The sequence below is a fragment of the Diabrotica undecimpunctata genome, chromosome 1, assembly GCF_040954645.1.
Source record: "Diabrotica undecimpunctata isolate CICGRU chromosome 1, icDiaUnde3, whole genome shotgun sequence".
NCBI classification, from domain to species: Eukaryota; Metazoa; Arthropoda; class Insecta; order Coleoptera; family Chrysomelidae; genus Diabrotica; species Diabrotica undecimpunctata.
In genome coordinates, this window is record NC_092803.1 from 162,490,216 (window position 1) to 162,514,618 (window position 24,403).

The following is a 24,403-nucleotide window of genomic DNA, read 5'->3' on the forward strand; positions in this document are numbered from 1 at the left end:
TGACCCCCAACTACACTAGCGCCGCCAAGCGGGAGCAACGGCGTACATAGCTGCCATTAAATGTTTACACAATTCAAAAATACTTTTCTTTTTCCATTCTTTGAATTAAATATTTTTATTTATTTTATTTAAAAGTTTATTAAAAAGATTGATATTAACATTTATTAAACATTTATTAATATTAACGTTAACAATTATGCTCTCCTCAGACGCCTTATAGACGACTCAAATGCAGTGGCGGCTGGTGTGGTAAAATTTTGGGTAGGCCAAGCCAGCAAATTACATATATGGTCTGTTTTTTAACCAGGAGGAGTAATTCAAATTTACCGCGTCGTAATGTTTGTTTGTAATTGGTCCAACCGCAGCCAAGTTTACTCCACTAAATTATGACATTTTGACACTAATGACAATTATGAAATTTTAAAGTTCAATATTTATGTCGACGATTTTTTGTATTTTTTGCGTTATTCCTTTAATTTTTAGATTTTTCGTTTGCAGTTATATAAAAAAAACAGTTCTTTTCAGAACTATTTAGCGACGCATTAGTGTTATTAAGATAACAATATGGATTCAATGCCAAGTACTAGTGGTAATTATCCTTCTTCACCTAAAAAAGCCGAGTAGATTCGGATCATTTATCATCAAATGAAAAACAATGCAATATGTACAAACAAATAAAAATTGATAATCCTGGAATGAAAATAACAGCCATGGTAGCAAAAATAAAACAGGCAACAGGTTAGTTTTGCAGAATAGTTATTGTTAAAATCAAGACTTACTAAAGTAATGTGCTAATTTTAGGTGATGCGAGTTAAACTATTTACAGAACAATTAAGGAATATAAGCAGATTGGAACAGTAAGATGTCCTAAAAAATATTGGCGGTCTACCTTATATCCTTGCAACATATGATGAAAGAGTTAAAACACATGTAGGACAGATAGTACACATATTCTTTTTCAAGAATGAAATGCCCATTATAAGTAAAATTAACAACCGCCCAGATCTTCCAAAATATGTGTCCATTATTATATAAATTCTTGAAGCAAATCAGTTTTAAGTAAGTACATAAATAGGGGTTAGCCACAATTATATAGTAAAAATATCTAATACATTTTAGAGGTTTCATTTTTATAATATAATATTATTTTCCTCTAATATCTAAATCGATTTCTGGCTCTTTAAGTTGTTTGTAATAACTTGGACTTGATGATATGCGAATAGTATTTAATCTGATATTTTTCTAGATGGTATTTATACTAAATATAGTATAAAATGTTTATAAATTTATTAATGTATGTTATTTATATCTAATTATTATAAGAAAAACGGCAACTATCTTTTAAACTTAGTGTATACTGCATTTTCATTTTGTTTTCATCACAATAAAAGAACTTTAGAGTAAATTGATGTTGTGTTTTAGTTACTCGCATCATTGTCATAGCCTGTAGACTTTGCTTTTGGTATTCGTACTTTTATGCTGTATTCTATTATTATGTAATAGATTGAATTTTGTTGATTATCTCACAGAAATCCAGTATTTTTTAATAAATTTTATTTATTGATAACAAATGGGACAAACTCACTGTTAAAACTAAACAAAAATCCGGCATTAAAGAAATTGCAAGTACACACTTATTTATACAAAGTATCATTTTGCATTGTAGTGCTTCAAATATAACCTAAAGATATTGATACATAAGCTAAACAAATCTATCTAATGAGGTAACTGATTAGCACGCATGATAAGTAGGGACCACATCTATATTTGAACCATAATTAATTCTTTGATGGTAAACATAAAAAGTGAATTCTAAAGCAGTAAATTGGAAGGAATATGTGAAACAAATTGGCTGAAGCAATTCAGGGGATTGGATTATTAAGCTTAAAAATAAAGATCAAGTTACAGTTAACTCTTCTGGTCAGAAAAAAATCTAGATTCAAGAAATTGATTACACCAGAATAAGAATATTTTTTTGTTAAGATGTTTTTGATACATGTTTGAGTAAATGGAAAACAAAAGAGAGTTGAATTTTCAATTTGAAAGCAGATAAATGTGTAAGTTTTTAGAGATGCAATCCTACAAAAATCTGTTATGTCTTTTAATGAAACCAAGCCATTTCATAGCTTTGTTGCATATAAGATCTATTTGCAAATTAAAAGACAAATTTCTGTGAAAAACCACACTTAGGTCTGTAACATTATTGACTCTCCCGATCAAAATATTCTCTAAATTATAATTAAATACTATATAAATAATGATATAAAGACGATATTCTTCTGCAATGTGATAAATAAACCCCAAAAATTCTTTAACTTCTTCATAACAATCCAAAGATTTTTTTATTGTAATTAGAAAAACAAAAAAATATATATTGGAAATTAATTGGAAAAAATTATTATTCGAACATAAACAAAGTTCGGTTAGAATCGACGTGTGAGATTATCCGATACTGATTACTGGATTACTGCAAGGCTGAGATAATCAGCCAAAAAAGAAGATGTATTTGGTGACTTTTCTAGTAACTTTCTTGGGTGTGAATCTGTCTTTTTAGTTTACTCCTCCTGGTTAAAAAACAAACCATAGCTATGTGTAATCAGTGACGGATCCAGAGGGAGGGGTCACGGGGTCATGACCCCCCCCCCTAACTAATTTTTTAATGATTTCTCTGTTCATTTTAACTTCTGCGTTGTATCTAATTTTTGAGATTTTTGATTTTTCATCTAGCAAATCGCGAATAGAAAACGCCCTCTTCTGTACATCCTTAAAGGACAGGAAATTACTTAAATGTTCCTTGCAACTGGAATATATTTTTTAAGGAGGCAGACATATATTTTAAATCAAAGTATCCTTTACAGTTCTATATACATTTCTTATTAGAAAATTTCAAACACGGCCAACAATATAGTCTGTTTTTCGTAATACTTCCAGACAACCATTTGTAGACATCATACCAAGAGAAATTAAAAGTACGCACCTTTTTCCCATCTTTTTGGTCAATACGCAATGTTGGAGTAGACCTTTCATTCATAATAATTTTTTTTCTACCAATTTCAGTTCTTCTAGATAATGGCGATTCCAATAGTGAAATAACAATGTCCAAACACTCACTATAAACATTACTATTACTGCAACCTGGTAAAGCGCCATAAAAACTCATTTTTATGTATCAGTTATAAAACAATCTCATATATAAGTTTCATACAATCAGGCGATATAGAAATCACGCAAATGTGATTTTTTTCTTCAAATTTTACGAATTTTTAAAAATTTATTTGGGCAACCGTGTACTTGTTTGCAATTGTGTTGTTTGTTTAAAAATATGTTACAATTATAGATTATGTTACATATTTTTTTATCATAATTTAAAAGAAAATTTATATTACAATTCGATAATTACGTTACAAGTGACAACGATTGTCGTCGTAGGCCCGATCGTCTGGTGCCTAAACAGCAAGCGTAAACACGACGATATAAATCGTTGTCCGGCAAGCTGCTTACTTCAAACGCTTCTTGTATGAAGATCTTATGTGAGCTAGGTCGGCCAGTTCCGGTCGGGCCTATTAATGATATTTAAAATGCCTTAATACGATTCGATGCTTTCTGTGGTAATATAATAATATAGTTGTTGCTAATGTATTGAGTGATTTAGTACATTTAAAAGTTATTTACATGTATTAATATAATTTTTGAATATATGTTTTTCAATTTTAAAGCTCTTAAAATTATTGGGTAGGCCCGGCCTATCCTGCCTACCTTCAAAAGCCGCCACTGCTCAAATGCCATCCAAAACTTAAAAATAATAAAGCCCAGGAATCAACAAATTCTGCTCTCAAATGTACAAGGAAGGTGTTGACCACCTTTTGGCAGCAATGTATAAACTAATAGTATTTTTATGGTAGAATGAATTGATACCAGAGGAGTGGCTCTCTCCCTCTTCAGTCCTGACCACCTGGACGGACTGTATGGTCATTGTGATGTCGTGCATTGTCCGTCTCCAAAGATCTCCGTCTCTAGTCATTTCATTTAACTCATGCATAGATCTTTTGCATATTCCTGTAATTTGGTCGATCCATCTTGTTGGAGATCTTCCTCGTGATCTTTAGCCTTCTGCCTTTGCCTAGATAATATCTTTCCATGTTTCTGTGCCTGCGCTCATAACATGCAAAAAGTATTTTAATTCTTGAGGATGAACTTTGTTGAAAAGCCGTTTGCTGTTTTGCTAGAGGAGTGACTAAAGAGAATAATATGCTTGCTGCATAAAACGAGTGATCAACTTAAATGCAAGAACTTTAAAGGCATTACTCTGTTAGTATCAGCATATGGCAATATAATTTTTGAGAGACCTCCTAAACTCTTTACAAAAGATATTGTTGGGCAGAAAGTTAAACATTTTTAAAAAATCTATCGAATTACACTAAAACACGACACCCAGCCCCACTCCCTGTGGGTGAAGAAGTAAGTAACTCCTATTTGATACATTTTTGTCGAATTGTTAATCTTCTTCTTCTTGTGCCACTTCTATCGGAGATTGGAAATCATCAAGGCTATCCTGACCTTGTTTACAGCTGACCTAAAGAGTTCATTAGTGGTACAGCCAAACCACTCTCTCAAATTACGCAGCCATGACATTCTTCTACGGCCTGGATTCCGTTTTCCTTCTATTTTTCCTTGCATTATATTTTGAAGTAATGCGTACTTATGTCCTCTCATCACGTGACCCAAATATTCGAGTTTTCTTCGTTTGATAGTTGACAAAATTTCTGGGTCTTTTGCTATCCTTCGCATTACTTCAAAATTTGTAACTCTTTCAACCCAACTTATCTTCAGCATTCGACGGTAGCAGCACATCTCGAAAGTTTCAATATTTTTTATATTGTTCTGCTTGAGAGTCCAGGCCTCTATACCGTATAATAGCGTGTTAAATACGTAGCCCCTTAGCATTCTTAATCGGAGAGGGATGCTTATATCTCTGTTGCAGAAGAATTTCCTCATCTTTATGAAAGGGGCCCTGGCAATTTCGATACGTCCTTTTATTTCATTGTTTTGGTCTCCAGTTTCGTTTATTGAAGTACCCAAGTATTTGTAACTTGATACTTTTTCAATTTGAATGCTGTTTATACTAATATGTGTTGGTTGTGTCATGTTCTTACTGAAGACCATATACTTAGTTTTTTTGATATTGATACTTATGCCATAATTGTTGTAGGTAATATTTATATTTGTAAGTAATCGTTGTAATTCTTCTACTGTTCTTGTAACTAGTACAGTGTCGTCTGCGTATCGAATATTATTTACAACCTCTCCATTGATTACGATTCCTTCGTTTGCTTGCAAAGGGTTTCCTGGCAGATGCTTTCACTATAAACATTAAATAGCAGCGGTGACAAAATGCATCCCTGTCGTACTCCTCTACGTATTTCTATTGCTTGTGATATCTCATTTTCTATTTTGATGTTAGCTTTCTGATTCCAATATAGATTGAGAATTATTCGCAGATCTTTATTATCTATGTCCTTTCTTTCAAGAATGTCTTTTAGCTTATCATGGCGTACTCTGTCAAACGCTTTTACAAAATCGATAAAACAGCCATGTTCTTCATGATTAACGTCTAGACATCTTTGTGTAAGAACATTGAAACCGAAAAGAGCTTCTCGAGTACCTAATCCCTTTCTGAATCCCATCTGTGTATCACTAATATCTGAATCCAACTTTTGATAAACTCGGTTGTGGATGACTTTTAGAAATATCTTTAGTACATGGCTCATTAAAGATATTGTTCGATGTTCTGAACATTCTTTTGCATTGGATTTCTTTGGCAGTGTAACGAATGTAGACAACAGCCACTCTTGAGGTATAATACCAATTTTGTAAATTGTGTTAAATAAGTGCAATATTACACCTATTGAGTCATCATTCAAGAGCTTTAGCAATTCAGTAGGAACCTCATCAGGTTCATTTGCCTTTCCAGTTTTGGAATTTCTAAGTGCCGCTTCTACTTCACATTTTAGGATTTCAGGTCCCGTTTCACCATTTACCTGAACAATGTTATTTCTGTTCTCCTCAAACAATTCTCTTATGTATTCACTCCATCTATTAATTTTTTCTGTTAAATCTATAATAATCTTTCCGTCTTTGTTCTTAAGCAAACTTTTTTTGATGTCTTCTTTGAGTTCCTGTAATTTCTTTTACTTTTTTATGTACATTGAATATGTCATATTTTCTTTCATAGTTTTCTATTTCTACACATTGTTCTTCAATCCATAATTCTTTGGCCTTCTTTATTCTTTGCTTTATGTTCTTATCAACCTCTCTGTATTTTTGTGCATTATTCTTCATTTTACGTCTTTCATCCATTAGTTCTAGTATGTCTGGTGTCATCCATACCTTGTGTTTCTTTGCAGATCTGGTTAGGTGTTTCTTTCCCGTAGTTCTTATTGTAGTGTTTATATACTTAAGTTTTTCATCTATGTTGTCTGTTCTGCGGATTTGACTTTCTGCTATTCTGAGGCTGGTGTTTATTTCTTCTTGCACTGTTTGTCTTAGGTGTTCACTTTTTAGTTGGCTTAAGTCTAACGCTGGGATGATGGTTTTTCTTATTTTCTTTGGTCTAGCTTCTATCACTGATACTACCGGATTATGATCTGAACCGATATCAGCTCCAGGATAAGTTTTAGTATTACGATATCTTTTTGTCACCATTATGTAATCTATTTGGTTTCTGATTACTTTTTCTTGAGTGTGTTGAGGTGACGTCCACGTATACAGTCGCCTTGGGGGTAATTTAAAAAATGTATTAGTTATTATTAAATCTTCACTTTGACAAAACTGAACTAAACGGTCACCCCTTTCATTTCTGTTACCTAAGCCATATTCACCGACATTTTCTGCAACTTTACCCTGACCTACCTTGGCGTTCAGATCTCCCATTACTATGTTAATGTGTTGTCTCTTTGTTGATCTCATCGCCTCGTTTAAAGTATTATCGAATTGTTCTATTTCCTCTTCGTCTTTGTCTGCTGTAAGAGCGTACACTTATATGATGTTTATTATGTTCTTCTTATCTTTCAATTGTATTAACATTACACGCTCTGAGAATAGAGTAAAGTTTACTACGGCATCTTTCCATTTTTTTGAGATGATGACTCCAACTCCCTATCGATGAATTGTTAATAGATGTCACTATAATCGGGAAAAACAATTTATCCTAATATCCTAGGAAAATTATGTAAACAGTCTAATATCTTGAGAAATACACTTTGAATGAAAAAACAAAATTTGTATCTACCAACGAATGATCCAAACACGACCCCCGACTCCACTTGAACTTTAAAATCTTAAATAGAAAACCTATTTTTTTATTGCAGATTCGGATTCTACGTGAAAAAGTAAAAAACAAGTTTTTGACTTGAAGTCAGTACAGTATCAGAAGCCTGCAAAATAATTTTTATGCTACTGAATACAATTTTTGACGTAGAATCTGAATCTGTAAAATAAAATGGGGGTTTCTATTTAAAATTTTAAAGTTTCCCCCGTCCACCCCAGCAGGTAGTGGTGAGAAGTCGTATTAAGCGCCATTCGATAGATTTTTGAGAAATATTATAAAGGGTGTTTTTTTAGACGTATAGAAATTTCAAATGGAATAAAACAAGATGATTTTTATAAATTGACATAAAATTTTACTTTATTCGAAAGATAATATTTTGGCATTATAACTGATTTCTGGCATATGACCGTCATGGCTGGCTCTGACGTAGTCTAATCTGGAAGTCCAATTTTCGATCACTTTTTCCAATATTTGTCGCCATATACCGGTAATAACGCGGTGAATGTTGTCCTCTAAGTGGTCAATCGTTTCATGCTTATCGGCGTAGACTAGCACCTTCACATATCCCCACATAAAATAGTCTAGCAGTGTTAAATTGCACGATCTTGGAGGCCAATTCACAGTCCGGAACGTGAAACTATGCAGTTACCAAACGTTTTCTTCTGTAAATCAATTGTGGCACGAGCTCCTGCACATCATGGCTGTTCCATTGAGGAATGAAAAAGGCAGTAATCATGGCTCTATAGCGATCACCATTGACTGTACCGTTTTGGCCAGCATCTTTTTTAAAGAAGTACGGTCCAATGATTTCACCATACCATAAAGCTCACCAAACAGTCAGTTTTTCTGGATGTAATGGTTCCTCAACATACATTTGAAGATTATCTTGACGCTAAATAGGACAATTTTGTTTTTTGATGTAGCCATTCAACCAAAAATGAGCCATTGCTAATCAAAATTCTCTTATGAAAATCGGAATTGTCGGTAATCTCGTTTTGGACCCACTACGCCTTGCTAGTTGATGAGGTACCTTCAATTCTTGCGTGATTGAATGAGTTGAATTTTGTAAGCACGGAAAACAAGATCGTTCCGCAAAATCTTCTATAAAGTGGATGGACACGTATCCAACTACTATGCACGGTGGCAGATAGACTGATTCGGGTCTTCCTGGATGCTACGCTCTACAGCAGCAACAACTTCTTCTGTATGCACTGTACGACGTCTCTGTGGATGCATATTATCATTTAGAGTATGTGGTGTAAAAACGTTCCATGGTTAATCGAATTACTTGCTCTAATGGACTATTATATTGACCATAAATAGGACGTAGTGCGCGATACAGATTTCGAACAGAACCACAATTTTCAAAATAAATTTGAACAATTTGGAAGCGTTGTTCGGGCGTCACGTCTATTCATGCTAAAATGCCAAACCGAACTTAACATAAATCACTTGACAGCTGTCAAAATGGCCGACAGTTAAAAAGTGTTACCAACTTACATTTCTATATCTCTAAAAAAAACACCCTTTACATTTTTTACCCTTTACGTTTTTTTCATTTAACAACGTATTTCTGAAGATATTAGACCGTTTCCATAATTTTCCTAGTGTATCAGAATAAATCGATTATACCGCCATTTATCAACAATTCGAAAAACTATCCTCAATAAAAGTTAGGTACTTATTTTTAAATTTTATTACTTCTAATTATATGCTATTCTTCTAAGGTAAAACTAAAATTTTTCGTACAATATACTATTCTATATTATTTATCAACTATTAGGTACTTACTCTCTACTTGTACAATTTCAGGTGTATCTATTTTTGAAATTCTTTCAAGTACTTGAACAAGACGTTTCTCCATTTTTGATATATCTGTTACTTTCTCCACATTCGATTGTGAGATCCTCAATTTATCTTTCTCTGATTTTGCCAACGACGTTCTCAGCAAGTAACTTAGAGCGGCGTCCATCACATCTTCCCAGTCCTAATAAAAAGAAAAAATAATCATAAATATAAGAAATAATAAAATAGTAATAATAAAATTCCCTGCGGTAGTTTTGATCGGTTCTTATATGACGTGTTGCCCCGGATATTCATATTAGAGGGTAGCAGGATGCCTGCCGTGGAACAAAAACTGACAGCACTAGGTATAAAATGCATACCGATGAAAATGGTGAACAATAATGTATATTTAGGTTGGCTGAATGGGAATCACCTGGACGTGACAGCAGGAAGAACGTCGGTGTCAGAGTATTAAGGAATCGGGTCTCTATCATACAATCAGTTATAGTCCAACATCAACTAAAAGCGGACCAAACAACAACAAAAGCTCCACTCGCTGAATTTGCTGCGTTGGAACATCACCCAACATTCACTTAAATGGGACGGTCGAGGCAGCGCATGAAATGGACTTTGTCCATGAATGAAAACATTTTGCGCTTCTATTACAAGATGATAAATTTTGGTAAATAAACCATCGGCTATCGACAATATCTGTTGCCGAATTTTGCAGGAAGTATCCAGAGATTCAAGTATCTAGAGAGCGAGTAGCAAACCAATACCGGGTAATTATAAGAAGCGATTTTATCCCAGATATTAGATGCGATGACAAAGCGGATACTGGAATGGAGACCAAGAGATGATGCCTACCGAAGCAGAGGTCGTCCACCAACACGTTGGACTGACGATCTAAAACGTTGCCATAGAAATTGGATGCAAGAGGCACAAGATCGAAATAGATGGAAAATTATGAGGGAGATCTATATCTAGCAGTGGATAAGCGAAGATTGAATGATGATGATGAAGATTAGATGCGATACCATCAGAAGCTAAGTCATACCAGAGATTCACAAACAAGAGACAGTTGTAGAATGAAATACATAAACACAGCAGGACAACAAAGAATTTCAAGTTCACCCGGTAAGCGAAATGCCACGTGCCGTACAAAATTTCAAAGGAACACACGCACTAAGCAGATCAACAATTCCAAAAAAAAAACTCTTATAAGAAACTAGGTGCACTATTATAAATTATGAACACCGAAGTTCTACCCAATTATGTCGTAGAAGACCGTGCATTGGAATATTTTCACACGATGATTTACTGTGCAGCAAGAGCAATTGCTAATGTTATGAGCATTAAGATTAACTGCAAAATCCAGCCAAGTAGCACCCAATTACTTGTCTTTCGACTTTGTATAAATTGGTCACAACAACTCAGTCATGCCTAACCAGGCACACAAAAAAAAACAGAAACATCTTTACTTCTTCTATTGACTACAACAAAGCCATTAACTCAGTGGCGCATGAATGGCTTATAGATACATTAAACATATATAAAGTATAAAAAAGATGGATTTAATGCATTAAAGAAAAGACAGGGAGAAACTGGAACCAGAGAGCTTAAATAGGCGAACATGGAAATCACAAGCGGAGGCCTATGTCCAGAAGTGGATCAGAAGAAACTGCTTGAGAAGGAGAAAAAGATTTTTTTAGATCATATAATAACAGATTGGCAAACTAATCCAAATTCACCTCAAAATAACTGGTGGAAACAATATCTAAACTGAAAATATCGTAATTGCCGGGGCCTATTGCAAGGGAAATCGTTAAGTCCACTGTGGTTTTGTCTAGCGATGAATTTCCTATCCCAGCTGTCCTATTGAACTTCACTGACTCAAGTTTCAGCATCAAAAATAACAATAATATAGTGGCAAAATTTAATCTTCTGTTGTATATGGATGATTTGAAATTAATGTCTTCCACTCAAAATCACCTAGATCAGATGCTAAAAGCTCTAGAAACCTTCCCTAATGATATTAGTATGCAATTCGGACTAGACAAGTACCACGTTTTAAATATAGTTAGAGGAAAGGTTCAGTCCGATAGATTCGATATGCAAAATGGCCAAACATTCGAGGCCGTTGGTGAAAATGATACATACAAGTATTACGGCGTAAAGTTTCACCAAGCACCAGCATCAAGAAACCATCCAACATCTTATTGGGGGCTGCCAGACATTTGTCGCAACTGAATATAAAGCTATGACTTACTACGAAAGATCATTCATCCACAGATAGCTAACAAACAGTGACTTCTCCAAAACCAACGATCTCCCTTATTATCAATACGTCTCTGAGAGTATTCTTGAGAATAACAATTACCAGCTATATGGGGAACGCACTATTCTCACCTACCAACCAGTGGTATAATGGACGATATCTCATACTTGTTAATTAAAGTAACTAGAAAAGCAACACTAATTGATGTGGTATGACTTAAGAGGAAATTTAAATACGGGGATTATGGAAAATGGAAGGTACCCAGACGATACCTACGAAGGTCATTCGTAAAAAGGGTTTGAGAAAGAATATGCGGCATGCTGGGAGAAATCTGGCAACACTGCATTACGCAATAACTCTTCCTCTCTCCCCACCACTCTCGCTTCGCTGCATTGCTCAGTTTCGGGTTTCGGCCTAGCAGCCTTCGAAGGTGAAGCACCCGATCGCTGTTACCGTCAAATGCGAAATTCGTGCTGTGATACGTTTTTTAAATGCAACACGGGTTGACATTTATCGGCAGTTAGTCGAAGTTTATGGGAAAAACTTCATATCTGTTAAATATGTTCGCAAATGGTGTAGAGAATTCAGTGAAGGCCGAACCAAAATTCACGATGAAGATCAAAGCGGAAAGCCTTCAGTTGAAGAAAAAATTGTCGTTGAAAGAATACTGCTTGAATATTAGAGTTTCACCATTAACGACCTTGCTTTGCGTATTCCTGAGACTTCCCACACCACAATTTATAAGATATTAACAAAAAAATTATGCTATCACAAATTGTGTGCGCGTTGGGTACCGCGACTGCTTACAGAAAATCACAAACAGCAACGGGTTGAGTGTGTCCAGAAGTTTTTACAACAATGTGAAGACGAAACATGGATGTTTCACCTTACCCTCGAAATAAAGCGCAATCACGTGAATGGCGTCACTCAACTTCGCCGAAGCCGACGAAGTGTAAACTAACACATTTTGCTGGGAAAATCATGGCGACCGTCTTTTGGGACAGGAAGGGCATACTGTTAATCGACTTTTTGCTTCATGAAACAACAGTTAACTCCGACAGATATTGCGAGACATTAAAAAGACTAAAACGTGTGATCCAGAACCCCTGGCGAGGACGACGGTCCAGTGGTGTGAGGCTTCTCCATGACAACGCTCGACCTCATGTTTCACATCAAACTGAACAACTGCTAAGAGATTTTGACTGGACTGTTGTACCCCACCCCCTACAGTCTATACCTAGCACCAAGTGATTATCACTTATTCCCAAAATTAAAGGAACACTTAAGTGGCTTACGCTTTAGTGCCGATGATGAAGTCAAGGAAGAGGTTACTCAATTCCTCAAAATCCTCCATCGTCTGCAAAAGTTTGGACAGAAACGGCGATTATGTAGAAAAATAGCGTAAGTTTTAAGTTTTAAAATGATGTATAATACTAAGAACAAAAATAAATATAATTTTTAAAATTTGTGGAAATTTGTGGAATAACTCTTTGGAGTTATTCTGAAGAACCTTCTAGAAATCATAAAAAACTGGAAGCATAAAATCATCAATCCTTTTGACAATTCCTTTAGGAAAAGATTTCAGCGTGATTGTCCTGTGTGCAACTCCCACTTAGACTGTCAGAGTGTTTCTGTCAGTAACCACGGCTTCAAGAATATCAAATAATATTTTTTTAATCTCACCGAAACGTTTACAACTCATTCCTAATAAAGCGAAAAAAATGTGATTACTTTTTTATAGGTTAACCCCATTTTAAGAAAATTAAAAATGAATTGAAAAGACCAATGAATCAAACGACTTATTAAATTTCACTGTAAACTGTTGATTATAACAACTACAGTCCATAAAATATTCTGTCAATTTTCTTATGTCTACGTCATCCATATGTCTTGTTTCTTAATTGAACATTATTATCTGTACTTACCAATAAACGTACATTTGTGTCCCAAGGGACAAATAATAAAACAAGTGAAATAATCCAGAGTAACAAACAAAAAGAAATCCTATCAAGAATCGAACAAGCGAGGAAAACATTCATGAACATGAAAATATTTTTTACAAGATTAAACCTCTGTCTTGCTGTATTAACGTGAAAGTTGGACAATGGACTCTGAAACAGAAAAAAAAATAGATGCCTTTAAGATGTAGATATACAGACGAATGCTGAGAATTCTATGTGTACAAAAAGTTACCAACGATGAGGTACTTCGGTGGGTGAGTAAACAAAAAGAATTACTAAGTACGATCAAACAGAGGAAAATAGAGTACTTGGGTCATGTGTTGAGAGGTGAAAGATATAAATTACTCCGAATCATATTGGAACGTAAAGCACAGGGGAAAAGATCAGTAAGAACCGACCAAACCTAATGGCTGAAAGATCTGAGATGCTTTGATCGCTCATCCGTAAAAGTCTTTCGTGCAGCGGTTTCCAAAGCTACAATTGCCATTTGGATCGCCAATTTTTGAAAGGAGACGACGCAATAAGAAGAAGATCGGTACTTACCACTTCCATACAAGTTTCAAGATTTACAACTAAGTATTAATTTAAAATATATTACAAAAGTACTTACTTGACTTTCTATGTCATCAACACTAGGATAAAATACGGATACTATTTCTTCCTTCATCTTGTTATCTATATCCATAATTTTTATTAAATATCCTATTAAATTTAAAACACAACTAAGATTGACCTGTGCTTTTGTTAATTGTTTGTTGGCTTTGTTTAATAATTGAATAGTATTGTCGATTTCATTGTATGTGTCTTTCATTAAAATCTCTAAGTTTGTTAACGGAGTAGGATTTTTAACTTTAAATTTGGAAATTAATCGTTTTTGTATAATTATAAATTGTTGTCCTAGTTGTTGTAGCGATGTCTGAAATTATACTCATATTAAGTATAAGATTTTTGAAAATGATGTATGATGAAATGTAAATACACTCCAATCTATGATATAAACTTCAAACCATAACAAATAAATCTAACAGCGCATTAGTTTATAAAAAAAAACTATTATAACACTATTATTTTATTATATTAAACACTCAACAGAACCTGCGACTGCATACATTTTGTAGACTGGTCTATATACAGGGCGTTTCAAAAAAAGGCAACGCCGTCTCTAGGATAGGTAAAAAACTGAAAAATAATTGGGGTTTGCTTAGTAAAAATATTTTGTAACGCCATTCGTTTTCAAGATAAAAGACGCTAAAGAAAAAAAATTACACATTTTTTACGATTTTGCCGAAACTACTGGCAACATTGTAATGAAATTTTATACGAATATGTTTTGAAAGCTGGTACATCCCTAGATCCGACGAATTTGTTTTCATATCTGACTCTCATACAAAACACTGCCTGGGGTGATTGCGGGGTGAACTGAGTAGCTCAGCGGTTACCACAGCCGGTCCCAAGCCCGGATAAAATGTGGAGGGTAATTGACAAGGTTAGCAACCTACTAATCGTAAAAACAAATAATGCTCAAAGAAACAATGTACAGCCCCGGAACCGGATTGATACTATGAAGACGACTACGGCAAGAAATAAGGACAAGTGAAAAACATCCAAAACCCAGATGAGAATTGCTACTTGGAATATCAGATCGCCATAAATCAGATCAGGGACCAAGAAATAACCCAAGTGCTGAAAGAGAAAGAAATAGACATTTATGCTCTACAGGAAACAAAAAAGAAAGGAAAAGGACAATCAAAATTAGTTGAATACATACTAATCTACAGTGGAGTAGCAAAAGAAAACAGGATCAAAGAAGGTGTAGCCTTACTAATACACCAAAGGTACCAAAATCACATCAAAGAGTGTCAATAAATATCAGAAAGAATAGTAACAGCAAAGATAATAATGGAGAAGGACGAAGTGAACGTCATCAGAGTATACGGCTCAGAAATTAACAAGTCTCAAACAACAAGGGAAGCGTTTATGACCAATTACAATAAGTAGTAGATAAAGTCAGAGAGAAGATGATAATATTGGAGGATTTTAATGTTCCAATAAGCAATCAAGTAATACCCGAAATTAAGCAGAAGCATACCGTGGATGTCAAAAACGAAAATGGAGAACTGATGATAAACTTCTGCACGAATAACGAACTAAGAATAAATAACACATTTTTGACTACAAAACCAACATAAATATACATTTAATACCACCCGTGGACAAAGATCTATGATAGATTATGTTATAACCAACAGAGATATACATCCATGGAAAATAATCGACGTAAGATGTCTCAACTCAGCAGATGTAGGTAGCGACCATAGCCTAGTATTATGCAAAATAAGAATCATCCTAAAATACTTTCCACCCAAGAGAGCAGCGCCAACACAAACAAAAATCAAAGTCAAAGGACTAAATACGGAATTCACGGAATACTTATACAGGAAAAGAGTATCAGAGAAGATCGCTGGGAATGAAATATTAGGAAACGATAACATCGAGGAAAGCTGAAAAAACTCAAAAATAACATAATTAACGCAGCAACAGAATCACTTGGAGAGAGAAAAGTAACGAACACTAACATATCAAAAAAGAAAACACCATGGGTTAGAGAGGAAGTGAAGACAAAATGTGAAGAAAAGAAGAAAGCCTTTTTATAATACAGAACACAACCAACACAATAGGCATATAACCACTATAAACGAATCTGAAATGAAACGAATACTTTAGTTGTACAAATAAAAAGGGAACACTGGCAGAGCTTCTCAAAACAGATGAAACACGACTTCTACGGAACACAAAAAGAAATATGGAGAATGATCAGAGGACAAAGAAAAGAGATGAACGAACTAATAAAAACGAAACACATTCAGAAGGAAACATGAGTAGACTACTTTCGATCCCTATTTGTTAAAGGTGACCACCAACACCAGAGGTGACGACAAAAGAAGAAATAAATATTGAGGAGGAAGAGGTAAAGGGAGCATTAAGGAAATTAAAAAATAGAAAATCACCAGGAGAGGACAGAATACTAAACGAACTTCTAAAGTGCGGAGGACCAGATCTGACCAAACAACTATTAAAACTAATCCAAAAATAATAGAACAAAACAGAATTCTTCAAGATTGAAAATCAAGCATCCTAATACCTTTCTTCAAAAAGAGAGAAAAATGACAAATCGGACCATTAAAATTACATAGGAATTAATTTATTAAACACAACACTAAAATTAACAACCAAAGTGAAGAACAAGGTTTTAGGTCGGGAAGATCATGCACCGACGCTATATATAGAATGAGGCAAGTGAAAATATCTACCAAAACAACACAATAAAAGTAAAAGTAGAAGAAGAACTAACCTACCCTATTGAAGCTGGCAATGGGATAAGACATGGAGATTCCCTGAGTCCTCTAATGTTCAACCTGATTATGGATGAAATAATAAAAAAAAAGGAAGAACTAAAAAAGGATACCAAATGGGAGAAAAACATCTCAAAATAATCTGCTATGCAGACGACGTAATACAAAGTGTAGTACCCTCAACTCTTTGAATCCTTTTACTTGCCTTTATCTTTACATTTCTACTTTATCTTTAATTTATTCATTTATTAATATTTTACATAACAACATAAGTTGTCAGGATACATTATCCCATTTTATGGTTACTAGTACGTACCTTTATTTTGTTAAATTAATGTAAGTTGTGTACTGGTCTAGTTACTTAACTGACTATTGTCATACTTTAAAACTGCCTCCTTTATTAATTTGTCTAATTATTTAATTATTGTGTGCTATTTTAAGTAGGTACTATTTACTCACACCAATTTACATATTTACCAATTTACCTCATTGTCAAAGGACTGGGTAGATCAATTTTTTGTAAATATTTATATTTTGGGTCATATTATTTTTTTCATACTTTTAGATAACTGTTGTTGTATATAAATATTTTGGGGGATATATTTTAGACATTGTTTGGTATATAATACATATTTGTTTTGGGGATATAAGTAAATTAAGATTATATTTAATATACTGTATAGAGCATTACAGATTTTTATTTGTTTTCCCATAATCTTTTATTTTTCAGTTAGTGTATAACTATAGATACCCCAAATTGGTGTGATATTCAAAATTCACCCTGGCGCCCATCTCAAGATCATCTTAAGATTAATCTAACTATCTTAAGTTACTACAGGCAAGCAAACGTGCCGACCTTCTCTCTGAGCACAACTCTCATTCTCTTGAGCTAAGCCGATTCTCTTGTAGTGTTTAACGTAAGCTTCATATTTTCTTCTGTATTCATTCCCTGTTGTTTAACAATCTTATTTAACCACAAATATTCTGATTCACTACAGTTTATCTTCATTAAATATAATTTCCACTTAAAAGATTAACATTTTTTTCCCTTTTAATTTGCAACAATTAACTAGTATCCTTTATAATCGGTAACAATTGGTGATTTACAATAAATGCTGCAACAATTTAATATAACCGCCAGAAAATTTAATATGTTAATTCCCCTAAAAATGACAAACGCATGTTTATAACCGCAAATTTACTAAGATGTAAATTGGAGCTGGAAGGTCAGATAAAAGAACAAATGATGGAGTTAAAATATCTAGGCAGCACATTATCCAGCTACGGAAAGCTCGAAACTGAAGTGAAAGATCAAGTGAATAGAGCAAACAGAGCCGCAGGCTGCCTGAATGGAACAATATGGAGAAATAAAAATATCGGGAAAGAAACGAAAGGCAGAATTTACAAAACAGTTAGACCAATAATGGCATACGCGGCAGAAATAAGACCTGACACAGAGAAGACAAAAATTATGTTCGAAACAGCAGAGATGAAAACACTTGATGGTTAGACATTATGGGATAGAGGTAAAAGTACAGATATACGACGTACATGCAAGTTGAAGAACATCAAGAACTGGATAAGAAATAGAAGAGTAGAATGGAACGATCATATAAGCCGAATGACAACAAATAGAGTAGCAAAGACGATCAGTAGGAAGACCACAAAAACGATGGAACGACAACTTACTAGAGGCACATTGAAAAACAGACAGAGTCATGTCTATATAAAAAAAATAATAAGAAGACTCTCGTAGAAGGCACTAGTTACAAGCTTCGTACCAAGTATTATTCAACATAACTTTTTTAACGGTAGAATTCTTCTTCTTAAAGTGCCTACTCGTTCCGGATGTTGGCGATCATCACGGCTATCTTTACTTTGTTTATTGCAGCGCGAAAAGTTCAGTGGTAGTCGTGTTATACCACTTTCGTAAATTTTGAAGCCAGGAAATGCGTCTTCTTCCCGGTCCCCTCTTACCATTTACCTTCCGTTGGAGAATCAGCTGGAGAAGGCCGTAACGTTCTTGATTTCTCATTACATGTCCTAGATATCTGTATCTGTTTTCCATAAGGGTAGAAATAATAATCAAAATTCCAAGTAAACTTAAACATCATACAATTTTACACCAAAAAGGTACTCTTGATAAAACTCGATACTGTGTACCGGTTTGCGAATATTTGATTTGAAAATTATGAAGTAATAACCGATGCTGATATAAAGTGATAATAAAGTTCTAACAGTATTTACTTTCTCCCACAGGCATATCACAGAGAGATCTCAAAGAACTTCCAAGTTTTTATTAAACAATATCTCTGTGAAATAACCGGTATTAACACATCGACCAACAACAGCACTGATAAAACAGGTCTAAAAGATTGTAATTATTATAAAAACGTTAAAAATGAAAGCATTATACCGAAGTATCACTAAAACTTTCAACGACAAACCGTAAAAAGATAAGAGATAAGGATATAAGAAAATTTTCAGAATAACATAAATTAATCAAGGTCAATAATTAAATAAACAAATCAGTTAATATCAATTAATAAATCAATATCAAAAACAGGCAATCATCAAAGATAAAGAAAAATATGGACTGTCTTAATTAGGTACTTACTTCCAACTTGCTAACCTCTTGCCTACTGCTGAAATGTTCTTTGACATAGAAAACAACTTCTGTTGAAGGCAAAGCTGAATTGTAAACAACTTTAAACTCATCAACGTTCCGATAATGATTTTTCAAACGAAATATTATTTGTTCAATGATATAACTCAAGGAAGCAATCGATGACGATTGAATCCTATATCGGTCTGATGATTTTGCAAGAAGTACTGTCACGGGTTGCCCATTATCGTAAAATCTTTTGAAAGCTATGGCATTACTTGTTTTAGTTTCCTCGCTAAATTCTGAAAATTAATAATAAATACAATAATGCAATGGAGATAATTTAGTTTTAAATATCTAAATAAGGAGTGGCAGCACACATGGTAACATATTACACAGGTGGCCTAATTAAAACGATCCACTCAAAATATCCTCATTTGATCTGCATGATCTTCAAGAGGAATAAATTTTGATAGTAAATTAATCGACGCTTGGTTATTAAACTAAACTGGGTGACAACTCCTTTAAGAATCTTAAGCGTGGTGGGCCAAGTAATTTGTGAGCAGTACGAACCTAGTAGGCTCAAGGATTGAAGTATTTTTGTCGATTCTCTCTTATCATTTGCTTTTCTTTTCCAATTCGTTATATTAAATTTTTCTCATGTTTCCAGTAACTTCGTTACTTCATGTTAACTTAGGTCTTTTTTTAATGTAGCCATTCTATGAAGATGGAACAACCACCTTACTCTTTGTATTCTTATCGCTGCTACGATGTATTGGATTTTCAATAGGGAGTTTTTGTAACTACCTAACGTAACGTATCTCCCTATACGTAAAGAACTAACGTATCGAAGAAGATGAACGTTAAATTGAGAGTTAAAGTTCTGCACGCAACGTAACGATGGTGTTGCCCTCATCGAATTAGTGATTAACTAATAAACTGTCACTGCCAGTCTTGTTCTTGTAATTTAACCCTATTTTTGATATTCAAAATAAATAACAAACATTTTTTTGAAAAATTTTTAGTTTTAGGATGGACGCATTTATTGATGATGAAGAAGACGAAGACATAGAAGATGCCCTTCTTCTCCACATCTTGCACGACTATACGACCGCTTTAATTTTGATACCATTCTTCTTCAGCCTTCCAACAGAGGCCTCCCCCAAATCAATCCAGTGTCTTCTATTTTGCGCCACTTGCTTCCAGTTGTGTCCTCCGATCTTCTTAATATCATCAGCCCATCTCATTTGTGGTCTTCCTCTGCTTCTCTTTCCTAACCATGGCCTCCACTGTTGTATTTCGTGGTTCCATCTCTTATCCTTCATCCAGGCATTGTGTCCTGCGAAGCTCCATTTTAATTTGGCAGCATTTGTTTGTTTTTTGTCTATAAGTCTCACCCCGAGCATTGATTTTTCCATCGCTCTTTGTGCTTTTACTATTTTATCCATATTGGACTTGGTGAGTGTCCACGTCTGTGAACCATACGTGAGTATAGGGAGGATACACTGATCGTAAATTCTGGTTTTCAAATACTTTTCAAATACTGTTCTATTTTAGCGCTTTTCAGGATCCAACTCAGTTTTCCAAATCCTGCCCACGCTAACCTTATTCTTCTGGTAATTTCGGCAGTTTGATTTTGTTTGTTAATTTTCAATATCTGTCCCAGGTAGATGTATTCGCTTACTAATTCTAAATTTATGTCGTTCAATGTTATTTCTGGAATGTTCGGTGTATTTGTCATTATTTTTATTTTTTCCAAGTTCATCTTAAGACCAACTTTTTCCGAAGCTTAAAATAGTTGCGTCATCATGGTCTGTAGTTCTTCGAAACTTGTAGCGAATATTACAATGTCATCAGCGTATCTTAAATGACTCAGTTTTCTTCCATTAACATTTACTCCCTTATCTGCCCAGTTAATGTCTTTGAACACGTCTTCAAGTCCAAGTGTGAATAGCTTTGGTGAGATAACATCTTCCTGGCGAACTCCTCTGTTGATTGGTATAGCTTTGGTTTTCGCATCAATTTGTATTTTCATTGTAGCTTTCTTGTAAATATTGTGAATGAGCATTCTGTATCGGGAGTCTATCCTGCAGTTGTTCATAGCTCTCTCTATTGCCCAGTTCTATGGAGTCGAATGCCTTTTCATAATCAACGAAGCCAATATATAAGTTCAAGTGATATTCATTGGCTTTCTCTATTAGAGTTCTGACTGTAAAAAGATAATCCGCTGTACTGTAACCTTTCCGGAATCCTGCCTGCTCTACCGGTTGATAGCTATCGAGCTTTGATACCATATCTGATATAAAATGTAAAAATATTTTTCGCATTTGGATTAAATTTCACCTTTCTGGATGGTCTTAAGGGTTCTTGCCTACGACTTTCTTCAACAAGAACAAATCATCTTCATTGCTGAAGTGAAGTCGTTTTCTACTGCTTTCCATTATTTATAAAAATCAAAAGAAATATACTTAACCACAAATGTGAAAAAACATGTACCACGTGTGCTTATGAAATGTGGATGTTGAAATTTTGGTAATCGGGTAAGATCCCCTTGTGCATTCGGTTACCTTCGGCTCGATAGGGATGCGTATGAACGTAACGTACAATCCCGTTACGTTAGGTAATACGTATCTAGATACGTTAGTTTAACCATTAATGCGCATGCTTATATGTTAAAAAGATACGTTACGTATACGTATTTGCTTGCACAAAAACTCTCTAATAAAGTGTAACCATCTTTTTATTTATTTTTTTTGTTTTCTTTCCGCTAAAGACATTGCGGAGTATTTACTATTGGAGACAATAGCAGCAACTTGTCTTAAGTGAATCACTTAAGACATAAGTCTTAAGTTTATTGACATACTTTATTGATAATACTTTTGGTTTAACTGATAATGAAAATTATTAAATTAAATTTCTCACCTGGAAATAAAGTTAATAAGGGAACGACGTTTTGAGTAACGCTAAGAGTAATCTTATGATTTCCATCTTTTTGGGGAGTACAAGATTCCGCAATCAGTTTAATGGGTAACATGGCAGACTTGTTAAAACTTCTAGCAATACCTAAGGAACTTGTCACCGTAACACTGACATTCACTGTTAAACTTGGTACCTCCAAATCTTCATATAAGAAAGCGAAACATTCGAAGTTCATTATATCTTCAGGATGCAGGTGAAAGTCAATGTCTGGTGTTATTTTAATGGGTTTTGAAGCTGATACTGATATCTGTATCTCATCAAAGGCCATCTGAGGTGTTACTTCTACTTTTATTGGGCACATCTGAAGATCTTTTGGATCTTTTAAGTTTGTTTCATAAACACAAGGTACTAACTCCTTACTGACTTGGATTTTCATCGTTATTTCTTTTTCTGGATTTTGATTAGCAAATTTTAAATCTAAAATAAAATAATGATTTATTATTAAATTAATTTAATTTATAAACTATGCGATTTTAAAACAATTCTAAAATTCTAAGTAATGCCTGTTAAGTACCTCAATCTATCTATGTGAGATAAGAATGGTATAAAATCTGAAAACAAAAGCATACATAAATATAACACAAAGTTTATTGGAGGGAAATTAAGAGAAAATTTTTTGAAGTCATAGATGTGCGATGTATGAAAAAATAAATCAAATATATCGACACAGTGTATAAAATGAATGGGAGAAAATAAACAAAGATTGACAAGATAACGAATACAAGCGGAAATATGATGACCAAAAAAGTTCAGGTAACATCAAGAGAAGATTAATTGGCAGCTGTCTATTAAAATTTTAGGAAAATGCTGAATAAATGAATAAATACATTTAAACATGCATAAAGGTTTTGTAAAAGACTCTTTCTTTTTTTTAGAAAATTTTAAATGACAGCAAAGAGGAGATCTGCAATCATTCTTAAGGTACCATCCTGAATCTGGTTTTTTGTGGATATTGTTGTCCATTTTTGATGTCCTAGAGAAATCCCAACTGGTATTAGTAAGCACTAGCGGACCAACTCGACATCGAGTTTTTTAAATGAAATTTTTTATTTTTATTTTATTTATGCGCGTTTCGGTGTCGGATCGCAACCGGAAGTACATATTTAGATTCGTCTCGACGAGACCTTTCGATCCATATATACATTGTGGGGTCTAAAACTTAAAGTAAGTTTTAACTTCCGGTCCAAAACCGGAAGTGAATTTTTGTACCAAAAGTATATCTTGACAATCTCATACGTAATACTAATAATATTCCGAAAAAATATTTTAATTATCTAATATGGTTTTTGAGTAAAGTGGTGGACAAGAAAAGGGCTTAGCGTTTTAGTATATAAGATTTTAACTTCCGGTCATCTCAAAACCGGAAGTGAATTTTTGTACCAAAAGTATATCTTAACAATCTCATACGTAATACTAATAATATTCCGAAAAAATATTTTAATTATCTAATATGGTTTTTGAGTAAAGTGGTGGACAAGAAAAGGGCTTAGCGTTTTAGTATATAAGATTATACAAGTTCACAACTACATTAAGTGAAACAAAATGGAAAATAACAGTAATGGAAAATGACTTACCATTTCCATAAGATTCTCTGATTCTCTCATTTAGTGTTTTTAATTCTTCTTCGACCTTTTCCAGATCTAGCTCCCTCTCCGCTAATGGAGGAGCAACGAAAAGGCTGGGTTCAGTTCCCAAATAGCAGCATTCCAACCTTCCTTCTTCTGAAAGAAGTACAAGGGAACCTTTGACATGTTTAAGGAAGGCTCGTTTAAGGCACACTGGTAGAAATTGGAGCTTCGCTGACCACTTCAATTTGGTGTTTTCGTATACAAGAAGATCACTTGTTTCCGAAACTATCAACGAGAATATTTTTTCTTCTAAAATTAAAATAATATTTTATAATTAAATTGTAATGGACTCATGGTTAAAAAAAATTAAATGTTTATATTTTTAGCGTTGGGGCAAACAGGGACAATATTAGGTTTTCTTATTTTTTTTTTTCAGCCATGTAGAGCATATGGTGTGCAAACTAATATTTCAAGCGGTATTTTAGGTGCCTACTTGTAGATTGGACAGACTGCTGAAATTAATATGAATACCATCATATTATGATAA

At 34.1% G+C, this 24,403-nt stretch overlaps 1 protein-coding gene and 1 long non-coding RNA gene across 2 annotated transcripts in view; one reads left to right on the forward strand and one right to left on the reverse strand.

Annotated features, from left to right (window-relative positions):
- The window catches only part of BBS9 (Bardet-Biedl syndrome 9), a 43,213-nt gene that overhangs the window by 1,940 nt on the left and 16,870 nt on the right, over positions 1-24,403 (reverse strand). Inside the window, exons 5-9 of the mRNA XM_072520369.1 lie at positions 23,863-24,165; positions 22,232-22,705; positions 19,322-19,611; positions 13,962-14,267; positions 9,119-9,314 (exon numbers count right to left, since the gene is read on the reverse strand). Coding sequence (XP_072376470.1) covers positions 9,119-9,314; positions 13,962-14,267; positions 19,322-19,611; positions 22,232-22,705; positions 23,863-24,165 — 1,569 coding nt within the window. The remainder of the gene's footprint in view (positions 1-9,118; positions 9,315-13,961; positions 14,268-19,321; positions 19,612-22,231; positions 22,706-23,862; positions 24,166-24,403) is intronic.
- Positions 426-24,062, forward strand: LOC140432459 (uncharacterized). Its single transcript, XR_011949802.1, has 3 exons — positions 426-738; positions 802-1,059; positions 23,927-24,062. It is a non-coding gene; the product is annotated as an uncharacterized lncRNA (long non-coding RNA).